Genomic DNA, 21,372 nt, shown 5'->3' with positions numbered 1-21,372 from the left:
AAAATCACACACACGGCGGAAAAACAATACGTATAAATTACATTCGCGCCAGCTGTCAATTGGGGCGGCGATATTAGCGGATCGCAGCGGCGCGGCGCGGCGTACTCCGGGAAACGAGTAGGATAGGGCGGCGGACATGGCCGCGTGCAAAAGTAGTGAACGAGAGCGGGAGAGGGGGAGGGGGAGGGTGGATGCGTGTCGGTCCGTGTGCGTGCGGTATGAGGCGCGCACGACAGAATAATTAACGAAACATCAAATTCCGTTAAACGCGGGAAATTAATCGAGCAAACACGAAATTAGCTGAAGCGGACGGTAGATACGCGGGGTGGTACGTATACGTATACGCGGAGAGAGCGGTAGGAGCGCGCGCGCGCGCGCACCTCACATCTGCCTCCGTATCGTGTACACGCAGGGGAGGGCGCACACGGATAGGGCGCGCGTATTTGCGTTACGTGGTCGCCGATAAAACGATACCGAAATTGCCGCACCGCGGTGAATGTCGTTATAGAAATTAATGCGATTTCCCTCGGGCTATCTACCACCCCCTCCTCCTCCCCCGTCCCGCTTAGATTTACTATAACCATAATCGAAATATAATCGAGTGCATCCGCGATGCGTGACGCGTGAAACGCGACTCTTCCTCCTCTGTGTGCACGCGTCTCTGTGTAACCCGTGCCCCCCTCTCCCTCTCTCTCTGTTCTGGTCATTGTCTCCCGTCGCGAAATTCCTTTCGATGCGTCACCGTTGTGAAGCGGGCAGGGTGGTTGGCGGGCTTACGAGGGGGCACAATGGTGGACCCCGGTGCCAGGCGTCCGTGTCCGAGCCTCCGTGTTTTACAAACATTTGTTTTCCACGCAGCGGCGTGCATACACGTTTATAAACAACGCGCGGCGTGCCACGAAATGTAATTCTTTTCCCCGTGCATGACTTGGCATGAGCCGAGCCAATTACGAAAAACGGCGTGCCGGCGGTCGCCGTCTACGTATACCCATAGGGGGCGAAATGGTCCGACACGTGTTGGAGTTTTTCGCAATTGGATCTTTCGGGAAAACAACGAGCGTGCAACGTGCCAACGCTCGAGTTACTCGAGGTGCCAGAAAACGAAAGGAAGAAGCAGGGGGCTATCGAAAAAAGTGGAGGGAAGGAGAAAGATCGAGTCCAATCCTTCTCCTCCCTCCATTTTATGCCGAGTTGTATAATAATGGAATGGAAGGATGGAAGGAAACGTTTGATCGTTTAAATTGGATCGGTGGGACTAGCGCGACGAAGGAACGACGTTAAATAGCGAAACGGCCGATAATAATGGCGCGAATTCACGTTTGTTCGCTAAGCAAATTCTTGGAAAAGGTCGGTGCGGGTCGGTGGTGGTGGTGGTGATGGTGGTGGTGGTGGTGGCGGCGTTGGCGAATCGAATACGAGGGCCAATAAATAATGAGAGCGCGAGAGATCGGCCGCGCTCTCGCGCGTGACCGTCGATAAAATAATAATTACCGGCGACAATGCGCCCGGTACAAATTGCCCGTTAATTTTTGTCGATAAACATTCGTAAGCCCGCGTAGAAGCGAAAACCGTATGCACGCGACGCGTAAATAATGGTGAAAATACGATCACGAAAAGCGCGTGTACCTCGCGTCCGTGTTTACGTGTGGGTGGTACGCGCGGCGTAGCATTCGCACACTCGCCAACCCCCCCGCGCCTGTTCCCGCGCGGTCGAACGTGTGGTGCTGGAGGTTAGCCTCGGCGTAAATATCGCTAGACAATAATTTGGGGTGGTTATTAGCGATAATAAAATCCCAATTTATCGAACGATGCCTTTCCCATCGACCTCCGGCGATTTATAATCTGTATCCCCGATGCTTCGTCACGCGTCGCGATGAAACAATGGGTCCGCGATATTATGGGCGGACGGAAAAATGATGTTTGCCGCGCGTTTCGCCAGCAATCGAAGAATGCGTTGCGTCCGCCGTGTTGTCCAAACGTAGGAACGTTGTATCCTCGTTACGGAATGATAAACCAACCGAGAGGCGAAATAATCGCGATTGTCGGCTGTCTCGGGCAGGTCGCACAATGAAACTAAGGCGCAATCCGAAGCGTTCCTGTTGTTCCTCTGTGACACATTGGTTTCTGAGTTACCGAGCGTCTGTGTCAGACACCCCGTATCTAGCGGGCTGCAAGCGGGAGTTAGACGACTCGACGGTGTAATATCGCTTGTCACGTCCAACGTCGGTTCGGAAACCTAGACTGTTCGGTTGCTGTACGGTTGCAATAACACCGTCTATAGGCGTTATACGAGCACCGTTCTCTCGACGGCTTGTCCGCTCGATTCATTTTCGTACATTCCCGTCCGAGGAGCGAACGTTCCTGGAATACGTCGATGCGTCGAGATCTCGCGCGCTAATTACTCGTGTTAAAAGAAAGGGAAAGAAAAGAAAAGAAAAAGGAACGAAGAAGGAGAGAATTTTTCAACGCGGTTTACGAACTTTTCTTGCGTATCGAGACTTATATATCGGTCGACGCATCGACGAATTGATACGAAAGATCGAAAGTGTTTATAGACTCGTCGCGAAGAGAGAGAGAGAGATCACGATAACGGATCGGTCGTCCATCGAAGGGAACTTTTGAAAAGTTTCTCGGGAGCAGCTTGCAGACACGCCGGCAACGTAAACCTCGTGGGTTCAGGGTCCCGTCCAGTGCATCAATTTCAACTTTACTCGCTGTCTCCCTGTTTTTAGAAGACGCATTTTCTTCCACTTAACTTTCCCTGCGATAAGGGCGGCCTCGACGCGGAGGACGTGGCTGTTAAAGGGACAAGAGAAAGGGAGAGAGAGAGATCCCCGAAACGCGTGCGAAAAGTAAAGTTGTTCTTTAGTTCGTTAGGTCGGATCTACCGACAACAGGCAGGGGAGGCCGGTTTTCCGCTTTACTTATGAACCTCGAAGGTGAAAAGATAACCTACAGGCATTATTCACCGGCATTGGAAAGGAGCCACGGCTGTTACAACACGGGTTCAAGGATTCGCCAAGGATGGCAACCTGCTGACGTAATGCCGTTTGATCGCCCCTTTGGTATCATTGCCCTCCTGGTTCGCCCTGTGGATCGCCACGTGGTATTAGAATTTATATACGCGCGTAACTTTAAGCGGAAGCATGGAGGATAAAATTTTCTTGTCGAGTTTCATGAAAAAAGAGGAAGAAAAAGAAGAGAAGAAGGGAAGAGCAAGTTTGGAGAAGAAGAAACGTTTCTTTTCCGTATACATAGTTGGCACCGTCATTATGATCTCGTTAAAGAGAAAGTTTCGCACAGCTCATCACGAGGGTAAAGAAGGATGCCCAGGGGCCAGTCTATGGATGGGCTTCTCTTCGAGGGTACAGGATGGATTCGAACTCCCAAGGGTGAAATGGCTCATTCCGACGCACTTATCCGGCGCGCGCCGTAGATAACCATAGATTAATGGGGCTTGGAGACTCGAAAGGCGACGGAAGAGAGACAAACGAACGAGAGTGGAAGGACGGCGGAAGGGAAACGAAAGAGCAAAGGGCCAAAAGCGAGGTAAAGACATGTGTCACGAGAAGAGGAAAGAAGAAATCCGATCTATAAGAGAGGGCGTTATACCTTACTCGGCGTCCTAGCTGATTTATCGTTTATTGAGAAATATGGCCGTTACTTTCGTTCCTAAGAATTAACTCTCTCTTTTCTCCTTTCATTTCGAATCGTTGGACGAGCCAGTTTCGCGTATCGAGGAAGGAAAAATAGCGTAGCCGTGGCAAAAAACGTCGAGCGTCGTCCCATTTTATTCTGGCAAATGGAATAGAGGGACACGAATCGATATCGAATACGTCAAACACGATGTTCGTTCGTGAAGTTCGGGGATTAAAGTTTCGCCAATTATTAGATAATACTGTATTAATGCTCGACTATATACAGTCTTCGAAACTCCTCGAGCTTTACCTCGAGCCAAGTTGATGGACTTTGCTTAATGCAAAGCCGACCCACAGAAAGGATTAGGCTAGTTAAGCCTGCTACCAGAACTCCGCCCTCTCCGTCGCTCTCGCTTCTTTCCCCACTCTCGCTCTATTCCATCCCTCTTGGATATTCAGGATATTCAGTTATCAAGAGGTACCGGTCAGAAGGAGGCACCGGTTAGAAGTCAAACAAGCTGCCCTAAGCGAGATAAGGCTGTTAGTCGGAGCTGTAAGTTAACGGATAAGGAGCTGATCCCGTGTTTTTCGAATACGAGCAATCGTATTAAGGGAAATTATCATCTCACCAAAACCTCACCACCGTCGGCCACGATGTCTCTCTCTCTCTCTCTCTCTCTCTCTATGATAATAAAGCGCGCGCATTAACCGAGGCAAGAAGTTCGCAGCCTGCACCCAAACTCAAGGAACAAGATTTGGTAATTAAACCGTGGCCCGTGCAACTTTGAATTATGCGTGTTCACGGTCCTGCGCGAGGCCGAGTCTTGGGGGACCAATTCGTTGATTAAACCTTCGAAGTATCTTACCTTCTAATTCCAAGGAGTCCCGACAGTGCTTCCAACTCCTCCCCCTCCTCTCTCGGATATGTACATTTAAAAGTATCTTAAGATGGCGTTATTTTTTGATAACACGCGCGAAGACACGATCGAAATCGATCGAGCTTAGAGAGGAAAAAACAAAGGGTCTAAATCGTGCAATAAGTTTCATCCGCTTAAATCGGCTCCATCCATCGGATCTCTCTTTAATTGTGAGCTTAATTTCAGGGTTTACATTCATAACCCTTGCACGGGAAGAGGGGCGCGCATTATTCTTCCGTGGGGTGCAATTTATTAAATCCGTTCCGTGATACGCTCGATTCGATTCGATATAATAGGCGAGGAGATTTGCTCTCCGAGAGCGTCCGGGAAGGAGAAGGACAACGATGGAGGCCTGGAACGATGAAATGAAAAACCTAACGGCACGAAACGATTGAATGTTTTTTCAGAGCGACGGCTGGCTTTCATCATCCGCCCCATCCCCTCCCGTTACCCACGCATCGTGCCGTTTCGAGTAAATGACTCGCGTGGACTGCTTTGAAATTGATTTTAACGACAGAATTAACATCGAAACAATCTACAGTTTCCGGTAGAATTACGTGAACAATTTGGATATTTTCCAGCCAAATTACAGGAACGTCAACACCATCGCTGGTATCCCTGTCATCCACAATGCGCAACTATGCATCGAGGGTAACGCCGCTCTCTTTTCGAGTGTAAAATTGAATCAGCGCTTTTTAAACGTCCCGCACGCTTACTTTTACGCGTTTCGTCCCCGTGTTCCGCCATCCGCGTTTCGTGAAAACCCGCGGATCGTTCGTTCCATCCACTGTTCCAACATACGTGAAATTTTCGTATCCGCGTATCCGTTTACGATCAGTCGTCATCGCGCTGAATCGATCCCCTATTATCATCATCATCGTTATTATCACCACTATTATTAAGGAGAGAAAAAGAAATTCGAAAAAAGAGGCGGTATCTCGTTCGTCGATAATCCACATCTTCGTTCTTCGGAGCAGGCGAGAGAGAGAGACCCCTGTCGCGAAATGAACGGAGCTTTCCCGAAAGCAAAACCCTGACAATGCCCCCCGGTTACGATTACGGTTAAGGGGATGGCAGGCCGATAACTTCGATATTCGATATCGCTACTATCCGTGGAAGGTTTCGTTGTTGAAAGATCAAGCTCGCTACAAGCCGCTACGGGCTACTTCATGGTAGGAAACTTGGAGACGCGAGTCGACGTGTTTAACCCCTTGGTTTCCCCTTGTACCGGTTAGTAACGACTCGTAAACCAAAGTGACTTAGCGCAGGATCCCGCTTCCGGTCTCTCCAATACCGAGACCTCTCATTGGCCCGTTCGAATTAGCCGGAGTTTATCCGTCGGAATTACGGAGTACTTCTCGACGATGCTCGTCCGAGCACGAACACGAACGGAGTACGTGTTCCCGATGCGGATCGATCGACCATCGGCCGCTGCCATAATTGGCAGATTCCCTCGTTATATTCACCAATTAAGTTCTCTGGCCAGCTCTGCCAAAAACTGTTTTGTCAATTTCCAGCGGGCTGAAGGATCATCGCGTTCCGTTCGGGCGGCGTTCGAAAACAAACAAGGAAAAAAAGGAAAAATCGATGCCTCCCGATGCGCAGGGGGCGGCAGGGGGATCCCATCGCCCCCCTCTCTCTCTCTCTCTATGTGAATCGGGCTTACACACGCGCGCGCGTCCCCGATGCGTGCACACGTGTGCGCGTCCATGCCAAGCGTATTATAGTTCGTTGCCGTTAACTGGCAATTATGCAGAGTGGGAGCTTAGCCTTTCGAAATGGGCATCGATCGTGGGCGACCATCCGCACGGTTATGCTGCCATATCCACCCAATACGGAGATAATCGCGCGTCGAATCGAGGCCGCGATTCCTCCTCCTTTCCACCGTTCATCCACCAACGCTTGGAGCAAACGCTCGTCCGACCGGTTTTCCTTCCATCTCCTATCCCCTGTCTAATAACGGCTCGTGCGCACACCTTCCTGGATGGAAGGAAGAAGGCGGTGACGACGGATCGACACGCGTATACGCGCGTGTACCCAGACGAGATTGACGAGGTTGTTCCAGCTTGTACCTCGAACGTCGATTTCCGAGAGACGGGGGCCCGCCAGGCTTTTCTCGCAGTCGCCGATGTCGCGGCTGATCCCGGAGAACTGATAAGTACCTGCTTCGGGCGAACGGTAGATTTATTGCCGAGCCTGTGTCGGTTAACCTCACCGCTCCCTTCCCGGCCGCTTCTATCTTTACCCTCTCTTCACCCTCCCCCCAATCTCTCTCGTTTTCTTAGCACGGTTCTTGCCCTCCCGTCTCGTCCCCGCGACCGAGAACCATTCCTACGACCTCCCCTCCTCCGCTTCTTCCGCTTCTAGCCGCTTCTCCATCCAAACTCGACTTCCGTTTTATTGGCGGAAATAATCTTTGATGTGATTGCGCTTTGCCTTGGAACTTTTTCTCCGACCGACGAGGGCGAGCAAACCGATCGATCCGTCGAGATATCGCCGAGTCGATTCGAACAACTTCTACCAACCGACCGACCAAACTACTCTACTCGGCCTACGCATATTTACGATAACATTCCTTCCTTCCTTCCTTCCTTCTTTGCTTCTTTTCTTCCTTTCTTTCTTTCTTCTCTCTCTCTCTCTCTCGTTCCAACTCGTTACATATTAATACGATTCCCATTAGCATAACACCGAACGATATCGGCGGAGGAACGAACGAACGATGGACCGATACGTATTATAATATAAGAAGTTGGAGGAGGGGATGGAACATCGTCGCAGGGAGGGTAGGTTACTTTTCCCCGTTAAAACGGGGGCGATACGTTGCAATTGTTCGATAAGACGCGGTATTACAGGGGAGGGTAGGTCGAAAGACGTGGGAGGGAGGGACGCGTGGAAATATCGCAGTTTCATCCGAGCGAGTCCAACCCTTTCGGCCGAAACAACAAAGCCGCGTTCCTAAAGGTATCAACGGCCCATCGTTGTCTTAATTTCCTTCGTAATCTGGGTTATTAATATAGCTTAGGGTCGGTGGAGCCGCGTAATTTCACGCCGCGCAGAAATTAATAGAAAGACGAATGCTCCCTTTACACGGTCGAACGCCCGCGTGGAATGGAAAATGAACCCCCCGATCTCCCTCCCGCCCCAATTTCCATTTTTCGTACTCGCGAAAATTTCGAGCTTTTTCCCCCTCGCGTCACGACCTTCGAATCGTTAATTCGGGAATCGTTAATAAAAAAAAAGATAGAAAAAAAACGTCCACTCCATTCTTGGAATCTTGGAGCCGAACGGTTCGACGTGGATGGGACGCGTGACATGACGTAGAGCCCGTGAACATTTCCATGTCAGCGTGCACGGTACGGTCGGACAATGAGCCGCGGATTCGAGACGTCGCGTTGTGTATTATCGAGTGGCATTCCGACGCGCCTCGCCACCGACATTTAGATAGCGACGTCAACTGTCTACCGGGGTAAATCTGTCTTGGAAGCAAAGGCAGCGCACTTCCCCCAAGCGGCACACCACCGACCAGCCCCTCGCTACCAAACCGAGCGAATTCACTTCTGATCGAATTAGCGCGTCACAGTTCCCTGATACCCCGACAGTCTGAATTAATTAACAGGAGAACGCACTAGGTAAGCAGCCATTATCGAAATAAAGCCCCGGCTGGTACGGGGCGAGGCTAACGAGAGCTACGGCTGGAAATATCGGAGGAATTATCAATATTCAAAGAGTTGGAGATAAGCCTTCCCTTCCTGGAGAGTATCGTTCCATATTTTTCCAGGCTTCCGTAGAAGAGGGCGGCTCAACGTTCGAAATTCGTTTTATATACGAGAAGCGACATTCTTGGACCGTTTCTCGAACAACGGACAAGACGCGCCTAACGCGATGTCGGGCGAACGCCCCGACAACGAAGGAGCAGCGTCTTGACTCCATTAACTTCACACTTAGCGGCACCTTAGAAACCCCCGTGTCGGCGCAAGATCTGATTAGGGGTTCGAGTCTCTGCTAAACGCGTTAGTCTCGACTGTAGAGGAGGGGAGGGAGGGGAGAGGGGAGGGACGAAGGTTGCACAGCTCCATCAGGTGCTAGAACGGTGGCTCTGCGAAAAGCCGGAGGGTTGGGGACGGGGAGGGGCCGGTTTGTCTCTCCATAGTTTGATGCAAATTGAGTAGGAGCACCGACAACTACCAAGAATATAAGCGCTTTCTCTCCCGGTAGGGATTCCGCGATCGAGCGCAAAATTTATTCCTTGCGACCACCTTACCGCCAACCGGGTGTACCGCCACCATCACCGCCAACCACCCGCTTCCACCACGGCGAAGTGTTGCCGTTTGGGGTTTCCCACCCTCCAGCTTCGACAACTCGTTCTGTTTGCCGACGAATCTCGGAGGCTTCCTCTCGACTTAGCAACGTTCAAAGTCACGACGCGGTTTGCCAGACAACCTCCTATCGTCCCTATCGTCGCTCTCCGATTACCCTATCCGTCAACGCTCATATCGGGGAAAAAATCCTCGCACTTGTCTAAACACTCAACTACGCAGAAATTTGAAAAAGTATACAAAGGCGGGACGATTTTCTTCGAGCTCGAAACGATATTGCCGTGAAAATCATAATTCCAAACTCCACGTGGAAATTGCAAAGATAAAAGGATGGATCAAACTGAACGGAACGATATTGCCGTAAATTTTTCGATTCGTACTAACGTTTCCACTCTCAAATATAAAGAGTATACCAAAGGATAAGAATTAGCGAAACTTTCTTTGCAAATTTACCGCGAAACGATATTGCCGCGGTACGTTTCGACGCCATTTAACGCCGCTAATGCCCGAAGCGTTTAACGTTGCACCGAGGCAACGATCTATACCCGACGTATCTAGCCAGAAAATCACAACACCATTATGCCACCATCTCGTTGCTTTCATCCCTCTTTCTCTCCGTCGCGTCTCGCATCTGTCCTCTCGCTCTAATGTTCCCTTTTTATGGCGCACGATTCGAGTCTGCCCCCGGGATCGATTTTACTTCGCACCATGCCACTTATCGTGCCCCGTTACGGTGGAGCATTGCTTTTTATGGCGGTCCATGCTAGATGTTCCGATCGCTCTTCGGTTCTCTCGCTATTTTCCCTCCCTCTCTCTCTCTTCTCTTGCTTCTCTCTCTTCCCCGCTCGTCTCTTCTTCCTTCTCCTCCTCCTCCTGTACGTTCGAAATCGTGGAATTAAAAAAGAAGAAGCAAAAAATGGAAAAATCGAAATCGTCGGCTATCCGGACAGATGTTATCTCAATTTATTTTTGATGATGCTAAATCATCCCCTCTCCCCTCCCATCGATCTTGTTCGCGTATCGGAAATCGCTCTACAATCTTTCTTTCAGATGTATAGAAGATCGGTTGGTGACTGTTGGTTGGCGATTTCCATCGGAATTTGAAAAAAAAAAGAGTTTCAGGGGGAAAAAATTGGAACAACAGCATCGAACGAGTCATCGGAGGACGATTTAGCCTCGAGATACGCATAAATTTAATTCGTTGATGCCTATTCGCATCGCGATCCCGAATGCCAACTCGTTTCGAATGCTGTAAAATGCTCTGCATATTCCCGTGCAAGAGGTGGTGAAAAAAATCACGTCTGCATTTACATAAGCGGCGGTATAAAGCACTCGACAGAAATCCCGACATAAAACTCAAACAGGATCCGAGCACGGGACACCACGTCATCCGTTGAATACGCAATGTACGTTCGTATGTACACAATGTATTGTCCCTTCTCGAAAAAGAAAAAAAGAAAGAAAGAAATGCTTTTTTTATTCAACACTTGCGAGTTACGATATCAAGATACACCCCCTTGTAGTACACGTACGCGCCTCGATCTCGACGCTTTCTCTCGAGGTCGTCTCAAGATTCTTAAGCTTATGAAAAAAAAAAAAAAAGAAAAAAAAAATACTTAAAACGAATTCGCAAACGTGGATGACGATTTTGTACGAGAAAAGGATCGACACGAGTGCGCGTCACGCGGCACCTGGATTAAATAATAAGGGTGATGTCGTTTTATTTTGGGAAGACAAATCCCTGGAACTGGCTCTCCTCGTAACGCGGTCGATACGAAGAGTATAACACACCGAGAGCGATGTTCACGGCACCTGACAAGAATATCAAGGCGTCGCTGTATCCTGACAAAACGATTTTCGAGTCCCTTCGTGGATCCCGTGAGGATCTATTGTGCTCGTTGGAAACCAGCCACCCCTCGTGATCCTCGTTTTCCAAAGGTTCTTTAGCATTTCCGGCGTATCGTCCTTTATGCGGGCATCCAGAGGAATCCCGCCCACCCGCTCCCTTGCACCGCGGTTACAGGAAAAATTGACTTTTAAGCCGGCAATAAAAAAGGAAAAATGCGAAATCTTTGATTTTAGTGGCGCCTCTTACCCCCGGCGACAGTTGGTCGATGCGTATAACCCTCGCGGCAACCTTATTTCTCTTATATCGCAAGCGAAGCACGTTCGTACTTCGCCACCATTTCGAAATCTGCGTTTCTCTTGTATATGCCACCGCCACCGCGGAGAGGAGATCACCGGGAAATACCCGTGGATCTCATTCGTTGAATTTTAAAACCATGATTTCCATCGCGATACCGCCGTACCTCCGAAACTCCAATTAGGGTGGCCGTTCTGCCTGGTCTGGAACGTAAGTGTCTGTGCCCGAGTGTTTCCCAAAAGGAAGAAAGAAAGAAAGGAAGGAGAGGAAAAAAAGAAAAAAAAATGAAACGAAAAAAGGCGCCAATACCGTCGAGAATGGATCGTTAGAGAAAAGATTTCGATTTCGATTTCGATATTCAACGTTTGAGGGGGAGGGGAGGGAAGAAGAAGAAGAAGAAGAAGGTTAGAGAAGGAGGCGGTAATCCAGGTACGACGTAGCGTCTGCGAATCGAGTGGAAATTTACATTTAAAGGAGCTCGAAGACGCTCTCGGAAGCTACGGTGTGCCCGGTGTGCCGTTTCGCCGCTTGTTTTTATTTTCTCGCAATTTCCTCGACGGAGCGGAACGGAAAACGGTCTTAAAAGGAATTAGCACGCTTTACTACCACTCCGCCTATCTCCCGTCAACTCTTCGACCTGTTCTTCCGGAAATTCCTCCTCCGCTCCTTCCCCTATTCGCTTTCCTCATCGCCGCGAGATCACCGCGCCGCCCAAGATCGAACAACAATAAATTCGGTATAAAAAGAAGCAAAGAAATTTTTTAATCGTTCACTTGTTCGATTCCAGATTCTGCGTGGGCGACAAATTTTTCTTGTGCGAGAACAAAATCCTGTGCGAGAGCGACTACGAGGAGAGGCTGGTTTTTGCCAACATGGCGGTCCATCCACCATCGACCGCGACATTGGCGCAGATCAAGAGACAAGTGTTCCATCTTCAACCGCAGGTTAAGATAAAAAATTAAACGCTTTCGCCCTGAAAAATTCTCCAGAAATTTTCCTCCGAAGCATCCATCGATTATGCCGCCCCTTGGGTTCCCCGTATAATCCCCGATGGTTGACGCGCTTTGACAGCGATACCGCTATAAACGTGGTCGATGCCACCCTCCCCCTCCCAATGGTTCCGCCGCAAATATGTATGCTGACCATGCAACCGTATCACTTTCACCGCGCGGCCAGGGTGTGCTTTGAATCACGGCGGGGGATCACGATCCGCGTTGTGGATGTTTCTGCGAAGGTTGAAAACTCCTTAAGACGTAACCCCTTAAGATGGGGGGAGGGGTGGTTAAAGTGGCAGGTCGCTCATCCTGACCCTCCCCGACAACAAAGGACTCCCTCGAGGCTTCAGCTATGCTTTACAACCCCAGCCATCGTCTCACGAGTCGGGATATCGCGTGTCCTTATTAATTAAGCTTCGTCCGTTAAGCAAGCCTCATCGCATACCGTAACGATCCGTCCTCTTCGGAGACGCTGGAACGTGCGAAAGAATTCACTCTTTGGATGAGAGATTAGATGCCAGCGTCTTGAGCGGAGTTGAGCATGGTTGAAATTTCCGAATCTCGTCCTAGCTCTCGCAAAAAAAATTGAAAACGAGGAGAAGGAGGAAGATATTTGAGGTATGGTGGATGATACGATAAATAAGGATATATATATATATATATATATATATATATATATATATATATATAGGCACGTCTCCTCTTCTCCATGGATGGAATATATCTTCGGATGATCGATCGAAAAGTTACGTATTTCGGGCACAGCAAAGTTGAAATTATAAACTCGTCTTCGGTGTTAAGCCGTCCGAGTTTCTTGATTATCTTGAGACAACAGCCGTGCTCCGGAAACAATATCTTCTTAAGCCCTAGCCGCGGACCCGTCTGACCCAACCAGGATCCGATCTACTTAATCCGGCCACCGTCTTGCGAGGATGTTTACGTCCCTTTTGCACGCTTTGCACGTCACGTACCGTAATTTACCAAAGCGCAATATTTACCGATTAACTACCGATCCAACTCCCCGTATAGCTCGCGCAATTCGTTACGAGATCGATTATTTTCACAAAGCGTCGCGCAACACTTTGAAAATTCAAAATACGACAAATTTTGCGTTTCCTCGACCACCACGTTATTTTCGTGAGCCCGGCCTCGCTCAACCCTTGCTTCCCTTCGGAGGGGACGATTCGCATAATTGGTAGAAAAGCGTGGTCAAGTGTAGGAAGTTTCAAGACACAAACTTTTTAAGAGCGGCCTCGAAGAGTGGCCGGATTGCCGGTGCACACGCTCGATTCGTACGCATGCACGGAATAACGAGGTCCCCGGCCCCCGATCATATCAGCCTCGCCACCGTGTACTACTTATAATATGCAAATTTTCTCCCCTTAACCAACCAGTCCTGCCCGAGAGCTGCGTGTAATTCAGGGGTTGCTAACCCTTGCGACTCTATTTCTACACCACGTGAGTGTTCATGTTCCCGGGCGGAAGCCTTCTGCGTGCGTCCTCGCTTCCGTATGCGTGGCTCGATCCCCGTGTGCGTGTGCGCGATCGTTGTTTCGTTCAATTAATATCAGTTCGTAGCTGTGTATATACCAAGTGTCGGCGAAATCCGCGTATCGTGGAGAAGAGGGAAAAAGGGAAAGGAGGAAGAGAAAGAAAGAAAGAAAAAAAATCCGCGACGGTAACGCGACACCATCAAGGGCGAGAGGAATCGCGCGCCGAAGTACGCGAACCGATTGTTTCGAAAGAAAAAAGAAAGAAAGAAAGGAGAAATGTGAGGCGGCGCATAAATCGTGGTGCGATCGTGTCACAGCGATTTCCTTTTCCCTTTTCGGACACGCAACGACGATCTAGAACGATTCGAGAGCGTCCAACACGAACGCGAAAGAAACATGGCGGCGAATCACGGTGGAAAAATCATCGTGGTTTCGTGGCTGTTCGTTTCGTAGCTGGAGGATCGATGATGATGGCATTTCGAACGATAATATCGTTCTCGTGGATGGGTTTACGACTCGAGGGTTATAAATGACCGCGATGCCGTGAAATAACGGGATGGCAGACTAATGCCAATAATCGACGCGGCATGCTAATGTAGTTTGAGCATCTATTACGTTAAGCCTGATGGATCCCTCTTGACGTGTCGTTCCCGGAGCGTGAATACCTTCGATCGTCGAAGCTACATCCCCGAAGGTGTCCGCCCAGGCGACATCGAGGCCCGTTCCACCATTTCCTCGAAATGGTGAATGTCATTTTGACATTTAGCATCTGAATGGAAAAGACAATCGACCGAGGCAGGCGGCCTGCCTGCCCCCTCCCCCCAGGCGCTAGTTTGACGCGATAGATAACGTCGGGTCGAGGATCGTACTCCTCCACTCCGCGTATTCTCCTCGTTAATTGTCACGTTGAGATTGGAAACGCGATACCAACGCGATTCTAATTTCGACGAGATGCATCTGTAACTCCTGATATCTCGTGATATCGATCATATTGTTTTCGACGTTCCTCTTTCTCGAGGGAAGAACCGTTTCGTCGAACCGTGTAAAGATCGTGGGAACGGATTAGAGGGAAAGGGGGGAGGGCGATCAACAGGAGTTAGGAAGGAAAGGATATAATACGACCCTTGGAAGCCCAGCCGGCTCCAAGTTGGTGGAATTAAACGTCGCGACGGAATGCAAAGTGGTAGTGGTGATGGTGGTGGTGGTATCTCGACTTGACGAAATCAAGAGTAAAAGAGGGAGGAGAGGGTGGAGGCGTTAAGATTCTTAAAAACCGCGAAGTGGGGTGAGCGCCGTGGCAGCTGCCGCCCTAACGCTCTCCTTAAGCCATGGCTATGGGAATGGCGAGGTTGGCCCGGCCCTAGGAGGAGGAGGTGGAACGTAGTTTTTCTGATTGCCTGAGAACAGACAGCTGTCCCAATCTTTCTCAGCGCCCGGGAGAGCTCCGAGTCCAGGAGGATCTCGTCGGCTCTTGTAAATAATGCCTGGCCGTGAGGCGTTTACGAATAACTCGAGCGTGGCGAGTGATCCTAGGTAAACCGGTAATGGGGGTGAAAAAGGAGGGAATGGAAAGAAATAGGACGGTCATCACCCTCGATAAATTCAATTACCACCGATCTTCCACAGAACGATCCAACCTTTCCTCCTTCTTTCGTCTCTTACGTCGTCTCTCTCCTTCCTATAAAAAAAAGTTACGCCTCGTTGGAAACGGATTATTCCATCCAACGAATCCGTCGAACGTGTCGCGCGATTTTTTAAGCGCGTTTAGAGAAGGGAGAAGCGTTTTCGAGAGACGAATTTCTCGATCGATCCTCGATCGCGTCTTTTTATCGTATCGCGGTGATCTCCCTCTCCCTCTCCCTCTTCCTCTCTCTCTCTCTGTCTTCTCTACGAGAGACAACTGTAACGCGTTTAAAAATTGGCGAGAAGTCTTATTTTCATCTAATTTTCCCCTTGAGACCGAGCGGTGAACGCGCGGCATGAGAAAGGGATAGGCAGCGAGGAAAGAGAAAGCGTAAGAAGGAGGGAGGGAGATAGGCCGAGAGGGAGGGAGTTCGAAACGATTATCTGAGTTTTAAAACAAACTCTCAAGTGTCTGCAAAGTCCTCTGCGAATCAGAGGGTTGAAGGGGGTGGAACAAGGTAGAAGGGGAGGAACGAGGAGGGAGGAGGTTGCGGAAGATAATATGCTAATGCCAAGACGGAGACTACATGGGAATTTAAGAGGATCAATGTGCAGTACGAGATTCGTACGGCGAATAAGGTATTACAACGTCTTCTATACTTCTTCCAGACGATTAGACCCTCGAAAGTTGGTGGAACGTGCACGGAGAGGCTGAATTAAATTAAACTTTCGAATATACGTCATTCTTATCGAACCATGATTTGCAACTTGGCGAAGCTTCGAACTTATAATATTACGATCTTCTAAGAAAAGAAAAGAAAAAAAAAAGAAAGGAAAATGGAGAATAAAAATTTATACGAAAAATGGAGGATAAGAGAATTTTACTCCCCCCTAGGGAGGATATCGAATCACACGCATCGTTTTCGTTAACGAACGCGTTATTAGATACTTGACTACATTTCGCATGAAGTCCCTTCTCATAATGCACGAGGAGAAAGCTCGCATGGGAAAGCCCAGGTTGCGAGCTTATGCGAGATTATGAGTTTAGTTACGAAACAACGGAAACGCTACTCTCTGTGGCGTTCTCTACTCTCTTTTGTAACGATTATTACACGCAGCGCGTGGACTCACTTCCACGTCCACTTATTATACGCGAGAAACTCCCTCCCCCGCACTTGGTTTAATCGACTGACAAAATTGCACGATCCCTTTTCCTAGGGAGACACAGAGAACAAGTTTAAATATCGAAGTCGAAACTTTCCCAAATACGTTTCCCCTTCGCCTTTTTCATTTAACTTTCAAATATAACTAATAACGCGAGACACGGTTAATTGAGAATCGTTTCGCGAAGGAAAAAAGAAAGAAAGAAAGAAAGAAAGAAAAAACTGGCTGGAAATTCCGAATGATGGAGCACGTTAAGGGAATCCAACGCGATGTAATAATCCCTGGTAAAATAACGAGGTTCAGTTCTAAATGATCCTCCTTCGATAAACGACGTGGCTAATTCTCATCTCGTGCCTCGAGCGGATGGATCGAGGCACGGGCAAGAATCGAGGCGCAAGAGGGTGGCGCTAATTTTTGCGCTTAAGAAAAGCAGCGCTGCGGAGAAAGCGGCTACCACCTGGCTGGTTCCCAACCGCGGGAGATCAACGGACAAATGACACGCGATTCTCGTAGCTCCTGGTAACCACCGACAACTCTCCCTTTCCCTCCCCCGCTCCCCCCGATTCTCCGCGTTTACCGTCAGTTACAAACTGCCTTCACCTCCTCTCGTCGAGTCGCGATTAATGTCTTATTCGTGGCCGAGGTGCAAAGGTTACCGCTTACGCTGCTTCGTAAATCGCACCTCGGAGTTAACCAACGAACCGTTTATATAACAGTCTGATGCGATAATTAGATGGAAAAATATCCGAAGGATTCGAAAGTGATGAACGCGTTGAATAAGATTACGTACGATGATAACGTTGAGGGAGGGAGGGAGGGAGGTGTGTTAAGCTTGAAGAATGGTTGTCTGAAGAAAACAATGTCGAGGAAACAATGGAAACTCGTCGTTCGAAGAGAAAGGAATGATTCCAACAATTATTTTGAAAATCCGGAAGTGTTCGTGAATTTGAAAAGAAGAATTCGGAGCGCGGGATTAAAATTTCATTTCATTCCGGAAACGGAAATCTCAACCGTGATTCGCGCGTGATTTTTATCTTGTAATACCATTACCGTAACCGGTAATCCGGTATCTGTGCAAACGATTTGCAGAGCGAGTGCCGTTTGATTACAAAGACGCGGCAGTAAATCCATGGGACAGTAATTCCATCTCTGGCAATTGTAGATAAAACTTGAATAAGTCATAGACTTAATTTAACCGTGGTGCTACCGACCAACGGCCCGCAGCCTTCCATGGAGATTTCTTAATTACGTGTGGGGTATTCTCTGGCGGGGTGGATTGGGGGTGAAAAAGAAACGGGAAAGAGAAAGCGGAGGAGGAGGAAAAGAGATAAAATGGAAGGGCGTTTGTATCGAGGAGGGAGGGAGGGATGAAGAGAGAGAGAGAGAGAGAGAGAGAGAGAGAGAGAGAGAGAGAGAGAGAGAGAGAGAGAGAAAGGAAGGAAGGAAGGTGGTGGTTGGCTCTCGTCGGCTCGCGGAAAAGCTGAAAAGGGTTCTCGTTGCGGCAAGAAGATTTAGAAATTCTTGCCAGGGAGAAAAGTCTCCCTTGCAACGGTGATAAAGCGTTTCTTCGGCGGTGCTTTGTCATTTTTATCATAATTATTTACGGGTTAATTACTGGGCCCTCGCCATTCGCTCTGTGCGAATTTTTCACTGCCACTCGCACCTTGGACTTTCCAATTAAAAAAAAAAAAAAAAAAAAAGAAAGAAAAAAAGAAAGAAAGAAAGAGGGTATTTCAAGCCTCTCTTCAACCGTATCATATTCGAAAGAATTATTAAACAGCCTTGGTCTTTCCTTCCCTTGGACTCACCCTAACTGTTCAAACCACTTTGCGGACAAGTTCACCCACCACACACGCATGAGGGAAATCATGAGAATGCCAGGCTCGTTCATCGTTGGCGAAAGTTGGCATGATCAACTCGCGAACTAAAATCGTGGCAAGGGAGGGATCTCGTCAGTTAGGAGGGGCGGAGGAGGGCTGCGCGGCACGGTCTGCCGAATTTTAAGCCTGTATAATTTAACACCTTTGCCGGCGAAACTAAGAGAAACTGATGGTGAAGGGAACAACGGAGCTAGAGATACCAAGTTTAAAGTTTTCAACGGCACTTATCTATCCTAGCGGCATCTCTTGTTCCTCGTGCTACCCTCCGCTGCTACTTCCATACTTTCTCCCTCTTTTCTCTCTCTCTCTCTCTCTCTCCCTCTCTCTTTCTCTCCCCCTCTCTCTCCGTTTCTCTTCCGCTCGTTGCCGTTCCGATGAATATGGCTCGAAGATAGAGACGGTTGAACACCGAGAGGCCAAATGACGGAGAGGAGAGGAAGAACGAAAGAGAGGATATCGAAGGAGGGAGAGGAAAGAACGAGAGGAAACGCCCAAGTTGAGTCGTCTGAGCCGAGATACAAGTTCGCTCTGTTCTGGCCTCTTTGTTTTTCGAGTAGAAAATCGGAGTAGACGGTTCTGGAGGAACGAGAACAGGAACTGCCGTGTCTAAAACGAATTCGTTAGTGGCGTCAACCCCTTTCACCGCGCCAATCCGACCCTCTTCCGAGTTTTAAGTCTCTGTCGTGAATAATTGTTCGAATCAGATTAAGGCGTTGCCCGCTCGATTGATTGCGAATGTAATTAGGAGACTGGGGGAGGGGGGAGATTGTCCATTTTTCTTTCCTACTTTAGATTCACCAACGATTCAAAAAGGCGAAAACGGAAACGGTTTATCGGTTCGATTCGTGATATAAAATTTATATGTATCGTTTATCAACGTTAGAGTTCCAACGAACCAGTTATAACTGTTCTCTGACAAATGTTCTCTTTTTTTTTTCCAGATCATGTCACCCAATCCGCAGAGGCAAGTGAACGGAGAGACGACTCATAATCACAATGGCTACGCGCCCGCGAGCTCGAGCGCCCATAATATCCTCAACTCCATGAATAATTTAAACGGTATCAATGCACAGGCACCTTACGATACCAAATGACAAACGAAGTAAGCGTCTGCCATCGATCGTATCATCCAAACGCGTTGCCAAATTCGTTTAACAAGAACACGGACGTCTTCTATCGTCGTCGTCGTCGACATTATCATCATCATCATCGTCGTCGTCGTCGTCGTCATCGTCATCGCCGCTATCGTAGTAACACTCGGAATTCGTTCGTTCGTTATTGGCGTCTGAAAAGTCTGTTCGAGATTCGTTCGTCGAGACAACGATGAAACGAAAATTCGATCCGTGACCAATATAACAATACGAACGTTCGTTGATTCGTTCCGCCTAGACACATTTTCCAATGGCAACTTCTATTTCTCTAAAAATCTAATCTAGATAATACTCTGTTAAATCGGTCCCTATTACGTCATATTATTTCCGAACAAATTTCCTCCAATCTTCGCAATTTATTATTATTATTATCAATGACGTAATAGGTTGCCCAAAATCCTCAAGACTGTACGAGTCGACTGAACATCACTGCGCGTGATGCGCGTGAAAAACGGATTGGTGCTGTTTTAGACGAAGTTTAATCGCGTTCGAATTTCGCGAGTTATAAATGTATAGGAACGTAAAAATCCGAGGATTTGAAAGGACTGAGAGGGGTGGGAAAAAGTGGGCGGGAAGCGAGGGACGAAAATGGGAGATGAGAGAAGAAAGAGGTCGGGAAGGGGAAAGAATGCGCGGGGTAAACGGAATGCTCAGGGGTGATCAAAGTTTGCCCGTACTTGTAGCCGACTTTGCTTGTCCGTTGCGGGCCACGCCGGTAAATCTAGCTTTACCACTGGACCACTGGACGAGCAGCAAGAACCGGAGGTGGAAGGAATCGAGCGAAATTGGCAGATCGAATCGGTGGGTTCGCCGTCCAAAACCAGCGAGCCCAACCACCCCTTGGGGCTCATACGTTAGGGGTGACTTAAGCATTGTTTCAAGTTCGAATCTCCCGGTAGAGGGCCAGATTGATGTCACGAACTTTTCCGTTGCCTTATTTGCGAGTCAGATAACGAGGCTGAGTTATGCCGAAACTTCTCTCTTTTCTCTCGGATCGGGCCGAATAAGATGTTTTATTTCCCCGATTCGAAGCGCGCCGCGGCCAAGATTTGTCGGTGGCACGCCTCCGGGAAGAGTCTCGCGATCCCTCGAACGATAATAGGCTTACGCCTGTCGGATACGATAATATTCCGGGAAACGAATACTTTTCTCCTAGTTCTCCGCGATAAATAGATTTGCTGCGATGAATCGTTCGACGAATTATTCTCCACCATTATTTCAAACGATCGAAACTTTTCCAGCGTGAGACGAGAAATTTGAAGGGGCGTCGAAGAAACGATGCGTAATTAAAATCGATAAAAATTTTACTGAGAAAAACACGTAGGAAAAATTAAGACGTGCTTTGACGATCGTTCGAAGAAATTTTTCCATAAGGTCGTGTCGTCAATCGCGATCTCTATTCGCAAGTTCGATCTCTTGTCCACGCGATTCTCCACTTTTCTCGCACGCCAGGATGAAAGTAATCGTTTTTTTTTTCTTTTTGCGAAACGAGCCTATCATCGTTCGCCATTACATCGTTTTTATCGAATTTTTACTATTCGAAAAGATTTCGTTCGATATTTTATAAGCATAACGAATACTTCCACGATACTCCACGATTTTACGATTGAGCGAAACGTAGTTCCTACCGTTTTAAGCGTCTCTGGGACGAAAATTCAAAGAAGAATAGATAAAGAAGAAAAGAAACCCGTATCGTTCGTCTCGTATCGATTATCGATCGATCGTCCAAGGAAAAACTGGTAGATTTACGATTAATAGCGACTGCGCTAGGCGATCTCTAGTCATCATTATCGTGTCACCCGCATCATCGAGTATCTGCTCCATCGTACGTATCCAAACTGCTTAACGTCGTAAACGTTAAAGAAGAAAGAAGAAAAATAAAAAAAAACACCTTAGTCCATTTCGTCTTAAATACGCTATGTACGATGCATGTAAAATCTTCGAACGAGAATACGTAAGGAAGTGTGTACGTTCGCTAGTATAGATATGTTTTGTATCATAGTTCTATCCATAGAAATATTAATTAAAATAAAATTACTGTTTCGATGTTAA

General features: G+C 48.2%; 1 protein-coding gene across 1 annotated transcript in view; it reads left to right on the top strand.

Annotated features, from left to right (window-relative positions):
• LOC107996816 (LIM domain only protein 3-like) overlaps positions 1-21,372 on the top strand; it is a 64,566-nt gene extending 43,194 nt beyond the window's left edge. Inside the window, exons 5-6 of the mRNA XM_017055088.2 lie at positions 11,802-11,958; positions 19,111-21,372. Of these exons, the coding sequence (XP_016910577.1) occupies positions 11,802-11,958; positions 19,111-19,263 (310 nt within the window). The 3' untranslated portion in view covers positions 19,264-21,372. The remainder of the gene's footprint in view (positions 1-11,801; positions 11,959-19,110) is intronic.

This window comes from Apis cerana, linkage group LG2, assembly GCF_029169275.1.
Source record: "Apis cerana isolate GH-2021 linkage group LG2, AcerK_1.0, whole genome shotgun sequence".
Classification (NCBI taxonomy): domain Eukaryota; kingdom Metazoa; phylum Arthropoda; class Insecta; order Hymenoptera; family Apidae; genus Apis; species Apis cerana.
Note: the sequence above shows the minus strand (reverse complement) of the source record. Positions and strands in the feature narration are given on the sequence as shown.